This window comes from Lottia gigantea, assembly GCF_000327385.1.
Source record: "Lottia gigantea unplaced genomic scaffold LOTGIsca_39, whole genome shotgun sequence".
NCBI classification, from domain to species: domain Eukaryota; kingdom Metazoa; phylum Mollusca; class Gastropoda; family Lottiidae; genus Lottia; species Lottia gigantea.
The window spans coordinates 955,401-967,331 of record NW_008709333.1 but is presented as its reverse complement, the minus strand read 5'-3'; the positions used below and the strand labels follow the sequence as shown (position 1 = coordinate 967,331).

Genomic DNA, 11,931 nt, shown 5'->3' with positions numbered 1-11,931 from the left:
GACACGATAGTTTGGTATACTCTAGTCTCATTCTGACTAAAGAAAACTATCATTGTACCAAGCAATCTGCTGGCTAGTTAGACATGATAGTTTGGTATACTCTAGTCTCATTCTGACTACAGAAAACTATCATTGTACCAAGCAATCTGATAGCTAGTTAGACACGATAGTTTGGTATACTCTAGTCTCATTCTGACTACAGAAAACTATCATTGTACCAAGCAATCTGATAGCTAGTTAGACACGATAGTTTGGTATGCTCTAGTCTCATTCTGACTACAGAAAACTATCATTGTACAAAGCAATCTGATAGCTAGTTAGACACGATAGTTTGGTATGCTCTAGTCTCATTCCAACTACAGAAAACTGTCATTGTACCAAACAATCTGCTGGCTAGTTAGACACGATACTTTGGTTTTACTCTAGTCTCTCACTCTCATTCTCACCACAGAAGCTACAGTCATTGTGCCAAGTACAGCTCTCAGTAGCTTAGAGCACCCATGTTAGATTTTTTTGCAGCATGGCTTTGGACTTGACCATCTACTTCTGAAATCTGAAAACGCAAACCGCTTTTCCGAGACAACAGACTGGTTTTGTCAATTTTGACATCCCTTACGGAGAGTGGTTAAGCTGATGTAAGTTTGTAACATGGGTTTGTATACCCAGTAACATGGTGTTAGAGTGAGATTGAGATTTAGAAATCCCAATAAAAGCACTGGCCTAGGTCACAAAACAGAGATAACTTTTGATTATCATAAGGTGTTTTTTAGTAACAACTAACTGTTAGTAAATTCATATAAGAAAGAACCGATATAACGGTTTCATACTCATACACACACGACGCCTATCACTAATTCTATTAAAAAAATACAAATTTATTTTTTTAGACTGATTACTGATTCCCCTGAACATGAACATTTGCTCTCACGACAATCCTTGCAACCCTTTTCAATCTATATTTAACATAATGACGACTTTCATTTGCATCAATTGGATAGTTTGGGCCTGGAAGAAAACTCAAAACTCAATGAAAGGAACATTTTCAAACTCTATATACTTGATGAGCACAAAAACCGTATTAACATTCATACTAACCTGCCATACGATTGATGGTACCAAATTTGCTAACGACTGTCCCAATATCGTTACTAACGACTGCCCGACTATCCTTACTAACGACTGCCCGACTATCCTTACTAACGACTGCCCCAATATCATTATTTTGTATTTGTGTAAGATTCTTCACCCTTTCTTCTTCTTTCAATAAACCATCTTGTTCTAGTGAATTATTTTTGTGGGTCAATTCTGACACTTTACGATCCAAAGATTCAATTTGTTCATATTGGGAAATAATTACCGACTGAAAAAATAAGGTTTTCATTATAACGATAATTATTATCCCGTCGCTGGAAGGGCAGCCACATGATTGGTTAAACCAGAGGTCAAGCAAAGGTTAACAGAATGAAAAGTCAAGAAGGACAGTGTTAAACGTAACTGTAGTGGTTACGTACAAAGCTAATAGCTTTCGATACGAAACTAATAAAATACGAACGGAAGTGAAGTCTAATTTCGATTAAGATTGGACAGATATTCGGATATCCGATCCTATTTCTATATTGCATACAAAGGGATAGAGACAGGCACAAACCTTAAGATCTTTCAAATCTTGTTCATTTTTCAATATTCTGGAGTTTATATCATTTGAGGATCTCTGAAAGGATAGAAATAAAATAATTTAATTCTGAAAAGGGAAACGGATATCTTAATTTAAAGCAAAATCGGCTAATAAAGCGAATATTAAAAAATATAAATCAAAAATTCACCCTTTTTTTTGTTATTCACCTTTGACCGTTTGGTTGGTTGGTTGGTAAATGACTAACTTTCGCATCCAGCGGTATCGCAAACTAGGTAGTTGTTGGTAGATGACAGGTTAACGTACGCTTCCAGCGGATGCTGAAATCGCAACGTAGGTAGTTGTTGGTAGATGACAGGTTAACGTACGCTTCCAGCGGATGCTGATATCGCAAACTAGATAGTTGTTGGTAGATGACAGGCTAGCGTACGCTTCCAGCGGATGCTGATATCGTAGACTAAGTAGCTGTTGGTAGTCGTAGTAGTTGGTAATCGTAGTAGTTGGTAGTTGGACTGACTGGAATTTTACACTTACACTTGTTAGACCCTTGGTCATATCGGCAAGAGACTATATTTTCTAGACATTCTGCACTCTCTAATGGTGATGATGATGATAATGATGATGATGGATGATAGATGACGCAAACTTAACCTTTCGACCACCCTCACCATTACATTCATTCAGATTACCTGAGTTTTGTTCCAACGGCTGTCAGCACTAAATTCAGATTTAATATTTGGGTTTGTAACAACGAGTTTGTCTACTTGTTTACCAACACTGACATCCAGAAATACCTACAACAGATACAAGGGGTATGGCTGTAGTCAATCTAATCAAAATCAGATTACAATTTCGTTTCTTCCTTGCTTTCTGATACATTTCTTCTCCATTGTGACCCAACAAGTTTTATATCACAGTCCCGTTCTTATGACGTTATTTCAACCAATCGGAACGTTTCTTGTCGAAACATGGAATACAAAATAGCAGATCAAATCCAATATATGGTATATTGAAGTGGAATAGAAAACTGCTTATTGTCAGCGGGGGCTGCGATGGCTCAGTGAGTTAGACGCTTGCTGCCTAACTTGGAGGTCCAGGGTTCAATCCTGTCATAGGTCAAGATAATACCTTCGGATTTTTCAACCCGGTCCTGTCAGTGATGCAGATGCGTATGGGACAATAAACCGAGGCCCCGTGTGCTACAGACTGTGCACGTTAAAGATCCCTCGACAGTTGGAAATGGAAAAAGGGCGGGCTAATGCCTGATTGAGATGAAGAGAAAAATGAAAATCCATTTTTAGATATAAGTTATTACCTTACTTCTGTTGATATTTTTACAGTCATCATCATCATTAACTGGACAGATAGCCGAATCATTATTCTGGAAAACCACTTTTAAACATTTCAGACAAACATGGTGACCACACGATAACTGCATTGGTTTCTGCAGGATCTGCTGACAAATAGGGCAGACAGCCCGTTCTCTCAACGGTTCTTCAAAGTTACTTACATCAATCCCGGACATAACAAACGGTCTAGAGGTGGCATGTAATACTGGGGCCATTCTGAAAACAATATCAACAGTCAAATATATTTCATGCTTTAAGGCATCTTCACAATGTCAAGCTATTACAAACTTCATCTTCACAATGTCAAGCTATTACAAACTACATCTTCACAATGTCAAGCTATTACAAACTTCATCTTCACAATGTCAAGCTATTACAAACTACATCTTCATAATATCAAGCTATTACAAACTTCATCTTCACAATGTCAAGCTATTACAAACTTCATCTTCACAATGTCAAGCTATTACCAACTCCATCTTCACAATGTCAAGCTATTACAAACTTCATCTTCACAATGTCAAGCTATTACAAACTACATCTTCACAATGTCAAGCTATTATAAACTTCATCTTCACAAGGTGAATGTGTTCTTATTGCATATAATTAGGCCTAAGAGTTTGAACCAATAAATGTTCATGTATAAACGAAAAAAGACCTTCCTTGATCGGTCACTCATTGCAACTCTGTTGGTAATTCTCTTCTACTTTAGCTAATTATGAATTAATTATGGTCATGTAAGACAAAATGGTATTTTTCGATGTCATTAGAATTTCTATTCATATAAGTATTGGCATTTTCATATTCATAACTGAAAATAAGGAAACCCATCTTTAAGAAGTAAACACTTTTTTTTAATCATTTTAAAAGTTTATCTATTTGGAAAGGGATAATAGGCGAAAGGGATAATAGGCGAAAGGGATAATAGGCGAAAGGGATAATAGGCGAAAGCCTAAATCTTGTTCATATTGTGATGAATCAAAATTATTCTTTTATCTTTTTGGCTTTTATTTACTTTTCAAAATTTAATTAACCTTTGGCTTACTTCTCACATTGCTCCCGTCTTTGTCCCTTATTTAATTTTCTTGTTTATATCATCATCCGTATTTATTTTTATTATTTGTACATATTCATTATTAAATCCGTAATTTTTATTATTGTCACGTAATTTCACGCTGCTGCGAGATAACGGTTACCTGTGATCTCGCGAGATTTTCTCGCCATATAAACTCAAGCAGACGAATGATTCTTCATTCAGGTCTTCGAGTTTTCCAACAGATAACAGATAATCTAACCAAACCAAACCAAACCAACGACCACCATTCGACTACCAATCAACAAGAAATACCATGATAAGAACGAGTTTGGAAGAATGAAGGAGACCGAGTAACTCACGTCACACCATCCAGGGCCGAGTTTCACCGCCATGTCACTCGACCCGACCAGATCTAACGAAGAATCAACAACCAAACCAACAACACCGAATCATCCAATTTGATCCAATCCAACTACCAACTACTACGACTACCAACAACTACCTAGTTTGCGATATCAGCATCCGCTGGAAGCGAACGTTAACTTGTCATCTACCTACCTACCCAATGATTCTTCAGACCTAATGCTCTCAACCATCGAAGTGGTGGGGGTCTGGCCATCTACATCAAAAATGGTATATCCCATAGTGAGGTTCCTCTGAAAACCATTGCTCCTCTGGAGGCACAGGCGGTATCCTTTACCGACAAGTCAAAGGTTTTTTTCTATCGTTAATATTTATCGACCCGAAGTCAAAGGCAAACTTCAACGATTCAGTGAATATCAGTATGTTTACGATCAGTTGCCCGGGACCGACAATATTGTGCTTGGTGATTTCAACGCCAAACACGTATTGTGGGGCTCGCCAACGACTGACACTAATGGTAGACAAGTTGGTGAGTTCATTGAGGCCAATGACCTGGTTAGCATAAATGATGGTAGCATTACTTACGTTGGTGCAATTGCTCCTCTTGGTTCGCATCTCGATCTCACATTAGTAAGCAGTCGGTTAGCCAAGGACTGTACGTGGGAAGCAACCAGTGAGACCCTTGGAAGTGACCATGTTGTCATTGAAATCACGCTGTCGCGTAATATTGTGAAGGAGGAAGCCATGTGTCAAGGCGAATGGAGACTAGGGAAGGCTAACTGGGATTTCTTTAGGCGTTATTTCACTCGTTCCAAGCTAGATCTGGCAAGGGACGAGGACGTCTCTAGTTTTTCTGGGAAGTTGACTGATGCTGCTATGGGCTCTATTCCCCGGACTAAGGATGGCATTGCACGTAGGTCACTCAAGTCCTGTTGGTCCGATGAACTCCAGGCTGCCGTGGATGCTCGCAAGCGTGCTCTACGGCAGTTTCAGAGGAAATCGGACCGTTATACCAAGGCAGATTACTTAGCGGTCAAGGCTTCTACATCTGCTCTGTTGCGTGACTCACAAACAAAGCACTGGCAGGAGTTCTGCAACTCATTAAATGAGAAGACCAACCTAAGATCTGTCTGGGGTAAAATAGACTCAATGCTTGGTAAAAAATCTAATTCTTCCATTCCAACTCTTTGTTACAGGGATTCCACAGAATACAGCAATGAAGGAAAAGCCAATTTGTTAGCCAAGTGTTATGCTGACGGCAGTGCTGATACCAACCATACCAAAGAATTTCTAAAGAACAAGAAGACCTTCTACACCAACCACACTCCGATTCATCACTCGCCCTTAGAGGACGAACGGGATCTTAACGCTCCCTTCACCCTCGAAGAGCTGAAGAAAGCACTGTACAGTAAGAAAGACAGTGCCACTGGTGAAGATAATATCAAGTACAGCATGTTAAAGGAGTTACCAATGGAAGCGTCTACAGTTCTACTAGAATAATTCAACAAATCATGGTATAATGGTACAATTCCGGAAAGTTTGAAAACGGCAATGGTCATTCCTTTACCAAAACCGCAGAAAAATAAAAGTCTATGCAGTTCATACTGCTATTATTTCTCTGACCTCGACTCTATGTAAAACATTTGAGACGATGGTCAATAATAGAATTAGATACCACTGTCAAATAAATGGTCTTATCGATCCCAACCAAAGCGGCTACAGAGAGAAACGGTCAACAATGGATCAACTCGTTCGACTTCAACACGACATGGCCGCCCAACTCGGAAAGAAGAACTACTTCAGCGCAGTATTCCTGGATCTATCCAAGGCCTTTGACTTAGTCTGGGTTGATGGTTTGCTTTTTAAACTAAATAAACATGGCATTCGGGGTCGCATGTTCAGGTGGATCCAAGACTTCTTAAGGGATCGCCAGATACAAGTGAACGTCGCCAATTCTCTCAGCGAAAAGCACTCGTTGGAGAATGGCACCCCGCAAAGCTCTGTTATTAGCTCTACCCTCTTCAGCATTATGATCAACGATCTTGCCCTGGATTATGTAAAGCATATAGAGCTCTCGGTTAGCACGGCTCTATATGCAGATGACAGTTCGATATGGACTGGTCACAATGACCTCAATAAAGTGAATTGGCGTATGCAAACTGCTCTGAACCAAGTTGCTAAATGGGCAAACGACTGGGGCTTCATTATTTTGGAAGCTAAAACCGTCGGTTTGTTCTGTAGCAGAAAGAAAGATCACGACAGTATTGACCTTAGACTGAATGGTGTGAAGATTAAGCATGAGAATTCAGTAAGGTTCCTTGGAGTACACTTTGACAAGTGTCTGACTTGGAGTACGCACATTGACTATATCTGTAACCGGTCTACAAAAATCTTAAATGTTATGCGTTATGTTTCAGGTACCACATGGGGAGCAAACAGAGAAACTCTAATGATGATGTACAGGTCACTGGATCGTTCAGTTATTGATTATGGTATTGCCTATGGTAAAGCAAGTGATACTCAACTGAAGAAACTCGACGTTCTACACATGAAAGCTATACGTATTGCCACCAGGGCAGCCGTAGGTACGAAGAATGAGGCGCTACTTAAGGAGGTGGGAGAGAAACCCCTCTCTCTTCGGAGGGAGGAACTATCTCTCAAATTCTGGGGGAAACTTCAGTATTTGTCCGAAAGCTGTCCAACGTATTCCAGCATCAGAAGATTTACTCGTGTCGGAAATAACCAGAAGAATCGGATTATTTCTTACGGGCAAGCGGTCACTGATCTATTGAGAGAGCATCAGCTCGATCAAGTAACGATCCTTGAACGACTTCTTAGGATCAGTATCGTGTCTTCTAGGATCAACCAGAAATGGGCCGACTTGTTACGGAACCTCGACACCGCAAGATACCAGATTGATCCGAAGATACCAAACCCAACCAAACCAAACCATCCATCTGTAGCCATCTGCAAAGTGGCAACCAATCTCCGGACCAACAACGTACTACGAGATCATCAGTTCAACGCCATTAAATGTCGCTGCAGCCACGTTGCCACAAGGTCGCATGTCCTCATTCAATGCACTGAACTGAAACCCGCTCGTAAGCCACTACTAGAGTACCTGGAAACCAACGGCATACCACTCACCATACTGAATGTTTTGGCTCCACCCACGGACCACTGGTATACGATAATGGAACTAGTCTTCCATTTTATAACCAAATCTGTCTTGAACAGATAGGCTAAGTTTTTATACTCAAAGTTTCTTAACACTTTTTAATTATATCCAATCAATTTAACAAGTCTCATTGCAGAAACATCAGAGAACATCTTTCCCCCTTTTGTTGAAAGCTCCCCCCTCCCCTTTTATTTTTATTCCTCCCTCTTTTCTCACTTCCTTTTTTCCCAACAGATAACAGATAATCTAACCAAACCAAACCAACGACTACCATTCAACTACCAATCAACAAGAAATACCATGATCAGAACGAGTTTGGAAGAATGAAGGAGATTGAGTAACTCACGTCACACCATCCAGGGCCGAGTTTCACCGCCATGTCACTCGACCCGACCAGATCTAACGAAGAATCAACAAGCAAACCAACAACACCGAATCATCCAATTTGATCCAATCCAACTACCAACTACTACGACTACCAACAACTACCTAGTTTGCGATATCAGCATCCGCTGGAAGCGAACGTTAACTTGTCATCTACCAACCAACCAATGATTCTTCAGAAAGAAAGAAAGACAGAAAGATAGTGTGCTTTCAGCAGTTTAGGAATCTTTCTCTATGAGCTATAACCCGAAGGTCCCATGTGTATGGTGGCCCATGAGCGCCATAGCTATTTTATTATTTTATTTATGAAAAAAATATTCTTTTTAATTTGAATTCATTTTTATTTCACTTTCATTTTGATTTTAAATTCATTTTACTTTCATTTCGTTTTTTATTTTACTTTTATTTTTATTTTACTTTCATTTCGTTTATTTTACTTTCATTTTGTTTTTAAATTCATTTTACTTTCATTACGTTTTTTATTTTACTTTTATTTTTTATTTTACTTTCATTTCATTTTTACTATTTATTTCACTTTCGTTTTGTTTTTAAAATCATTTTATTTTTTATTTCACTTTCGTTTTGTTTTTAAAATATTTTTACTTTTACTTTCATTTCATTTTTTATTTTACTTTCACTTTCGTTTTGTTTTTAAAATCATTTTACTTTTACTTTCATTTTCGTTTTTTAAAAAAAATTCTTCTTCATTTACTGTGCCATAGTGTCCAGATTATCCAGTCACACTTTTGTCTACCATCCAAGTGTTAGCAGGAGTTATTTCCCTTGAATGTGCTCTTCCGTTTAGACATATTTATTTGTTTGTGGTATTAATTATGGAGATTGAGATACTATTTTATCTCAAAATCTACAGAACTTGTGACAAAACACTACATGTGGTGCTATTTCCGTTAAGGGGAAGAGCACATTGAAGGGAAATAACTCCTGCTCACACTTGCATGCAATGACGTCATTGCTTGGATGATAGAAAGTGTGACTGGATAATCTGGACACTATGGCGCAGTAAATGAAGAAGAAATTTTTTTTTAAAACGAAAATGAAAGTAAAAGTAAAATGATTTTAAAAACAAAACGAAATTGAAATAAAAAGTAAAATGATTTTAAAAACAAAACGAAAGTGAAATAAAAAGTAAAAACGAAATGAAAGTAAAATGAATTTAAAAGCAAAATGAAAGTAAAACGAATTTACAAACAAAATGAAAGTAAAATTATTTTAAAAACAAAACGAAAGTAAAATAAAAAACGAAATGAAAGAAAAATGAATTTGAAAACAAAATGAAAGTGAAATAAAAATGAATTCAAATTCAAAAGAAAGGTATTTTCATGAATAAAATAATAAAACAGCTCATGGGCCACCATACATGTGACTAGCTTTATCGGCGGTACCTCATTACCCAATTTTTATGGGGCGGTCCTTTGTGACTATTTTTACCGGTGTTAATTCTTTTATTCTGGATGATCCTTTGTGATTTGTGTTGTTCCAGTATAATTTAGTGTTTGTGTGGTATTTTTAACGTGTGTGCCACCCCAAATATTTTGGGCTATTGTGCATTGTTTTTATTATACGTGATTGTGATTTTGTACCACTTTGTGAATAGGATAGTGCTCTGGTTCGTGGTTCCTATTTTAGACCAATTCAATTTGTGTATAGGACTGTGCTATGTGATTCATGTTGCTCAATTTGTGTCTCGTAGCAGCGCCCATTTATATTTTTTAACACCATTTTTCATAAAGTGTATTGTTGTATTTGAATATAGATAAGTTATATTTTTATATATAAAGTTTTAAAACACTTGTTTCTTTCATTGAGTAAATTGAGATATTGGTCCCAGTGTGTTCTTTGCAGTAGAACAACATCGCCCCATTTTGTACATTCAAGTCTTTGGGGGTTCTCAAAATTGGGATAGAACTAAGTCACTTTTGAGCTGACACTTGCTCCCGTTAACGGAGAGATTTTTGCGTGATTCCGGGGCTGTATAGCAAAACCCCAACCACAGATTAATAAATCCAGTTACACGCTACAATATTGTATGTTTTATAATATATGTTGTTTACAAACAACTAAATGGAAATAAAAACATGGGAAATCCCCATCTAAAATTAGAACGTCTTAAAAACTACAATTTGAGTTTGATAAAATAAATATTTGGAGAAGATTCCAATTTCAATAAACGTAACTCCAGTTGTACCGTATTCCTGGAAGTTTAAATGCAAAACTACGTACCGTACTAAGTGTTAACTGGCCGTCAACTACAAGCCAGCTAAATTTCTGTCAACCATCATAGAGTTATATATACATATTACGCTATCTCGTAGTCTCGCATTATCAAGACGCGTTTTTTTCACGTAATTTCTGTCATGTAGTTTACAATAATGATAATGATACATCAGACAGACGTATTTTAGATGGGGCGCGGGAGGAGGGGAGATGATGGGGGAGGGAAGGTGAGGGAGATGGGAGAGGGAAGATTAGGGAGATCGGGGAGGGAAGATGAGGGAGTTGGGAGGGGGAAGATGAGAGAGATGAGGGAGATGGGGGAGGGAAGATGAGGGATATGAGGGAGATGGGGAGGGAAGATGAGGGAGATGGGGAGGGAAGATGAGGGAAATGGGGGAGGGAGGATGGTGTCTTGGTTCCTCCGACATCCTCCGACCTCTGACATCCTCCGCTCCGACAAGTCATTTTGAGTCTTGATATTCGCGAATTGAAACACATCATAAGGTGAGTTTACCGAACACGCGGTATGCGTATCGCGGGACGCGGCAACGGAATGCGGTATAGAGATTTTTTCGCTCCAAGCCATTTCCCTTAAACCGTTTACCGGACTGCGTTATGCGAGTCGGTCGCGGCACGCGGTACGCAGTAAAACCGATCGGTCGGAGTAGCGATATTTCCGCGCAGTATATTATACCGTGGCGGTAAGTCCCAGTGTAGCAATTATCCGAGCTTTATTTTATAGTTTCCATGCATTCCTGCGTGTGAAGTTGCGCCCATAAGTTAAAATGCCTAGAGGAAAACAACCTCCGGACGATGTAATCGAACGCTTGGTCGGACTCATCAGGGAACGTCCTTTCATCTACGATGCCAAGTGGAAGGACTAGATGGTGAGCTTCATTTTTAAGTTTGGAGCCGGTCGTGGCCGCGTAGCGCACGTCTTCAGCTGTTCCGACATACAAGGCTCGGGCTCAAATCAAGCTTCAGTCACAGAATTGTAATGATTCTTTCGCTCACACTGTTAATGGGCCTCGGTGGCTCAGTGATTGTAGGCCTACATCTGCAACAAAGCAGTGATACATTCGCTGGAAATCTCTTGCCTTTCACCATTGTGATGTACTGGTTATAAACACCAATCAAACAAACAATTCGTCTAGAACGTCTCTTCCTTGCTATCACATAGGCCCCAACGGCGATGATTACATCCCGCTGGATTCGTGTTTGAGAAGGAACGGACCAGATGGGCGCCATGCTTATGAAACTTGAAGTGATACCGCCACGTTACCGCATTCCGTTGCCGCGTCTCGCAATACGCATACCGCGTGTTCGGTAAACGCAGCTTAACGTCTATAAATAACGTAGACGTCATTAGAAAACCCTTTTCTTGACGCTGGCTGCAATAAAAAGTTGGAATGATCTTATTATGTATGATGAAACGAAATGATATATAATCTTTTCATTTTTCAACATGAAATTTTGTGATTTAGATAGCCACCCCACTGTGTCGAGTTTAATCGTGGATTAAAGTAAGGGCACCATCTTATTTCTTTTGAAATTTTCAACCTTCTGTTTTTGAAATATGAATTTTCAACTTGGTCTATGCTATACCATTTAAATCTTGGATTTATATTTCGCAGAATTGTAAAATCGTAGGGGAGGGAGGAGATTGGGAAGCGGGGAGGGAAGATGGGGGAAGCTGAGAGAGATGGGGGAGGGAGGAGATTGGGAGAGAAGATGAGAAGATTGGGGAGGGAAG

General features: G+C 39.0%; 1 protein-coding gene across 1 annotated transcript; it reads right to left on the bottom strand.

The window, feature by feature from the left end:
* Positions 1-892: 892 nt before the first annotated feature.
* Positions 893-7,938, bottom strand: LOTGIDRAFT_163341 (hypothetical protein; the record flags this gene model as incomplete). Its single annotated transcript, XM_009059434.1, has 8 exons — positions 893-1,005; positions 1,096-1,360; positions 1,649-1,711; positions 2,323-2,427; positions 2,949-3,198; positions 4,179-4,309; positions 4,581-4,637; positions 7,906-7,938. 8 exons carry the CDS (start codon positions 7,936-7,938, stop codon positions 893-895), a joined length of 1,017 nt encoding a protein of 338 aa, XP_009057682.1.
* Positions 7,939-11,931: the final 3,993 nt, after the last annotated feature.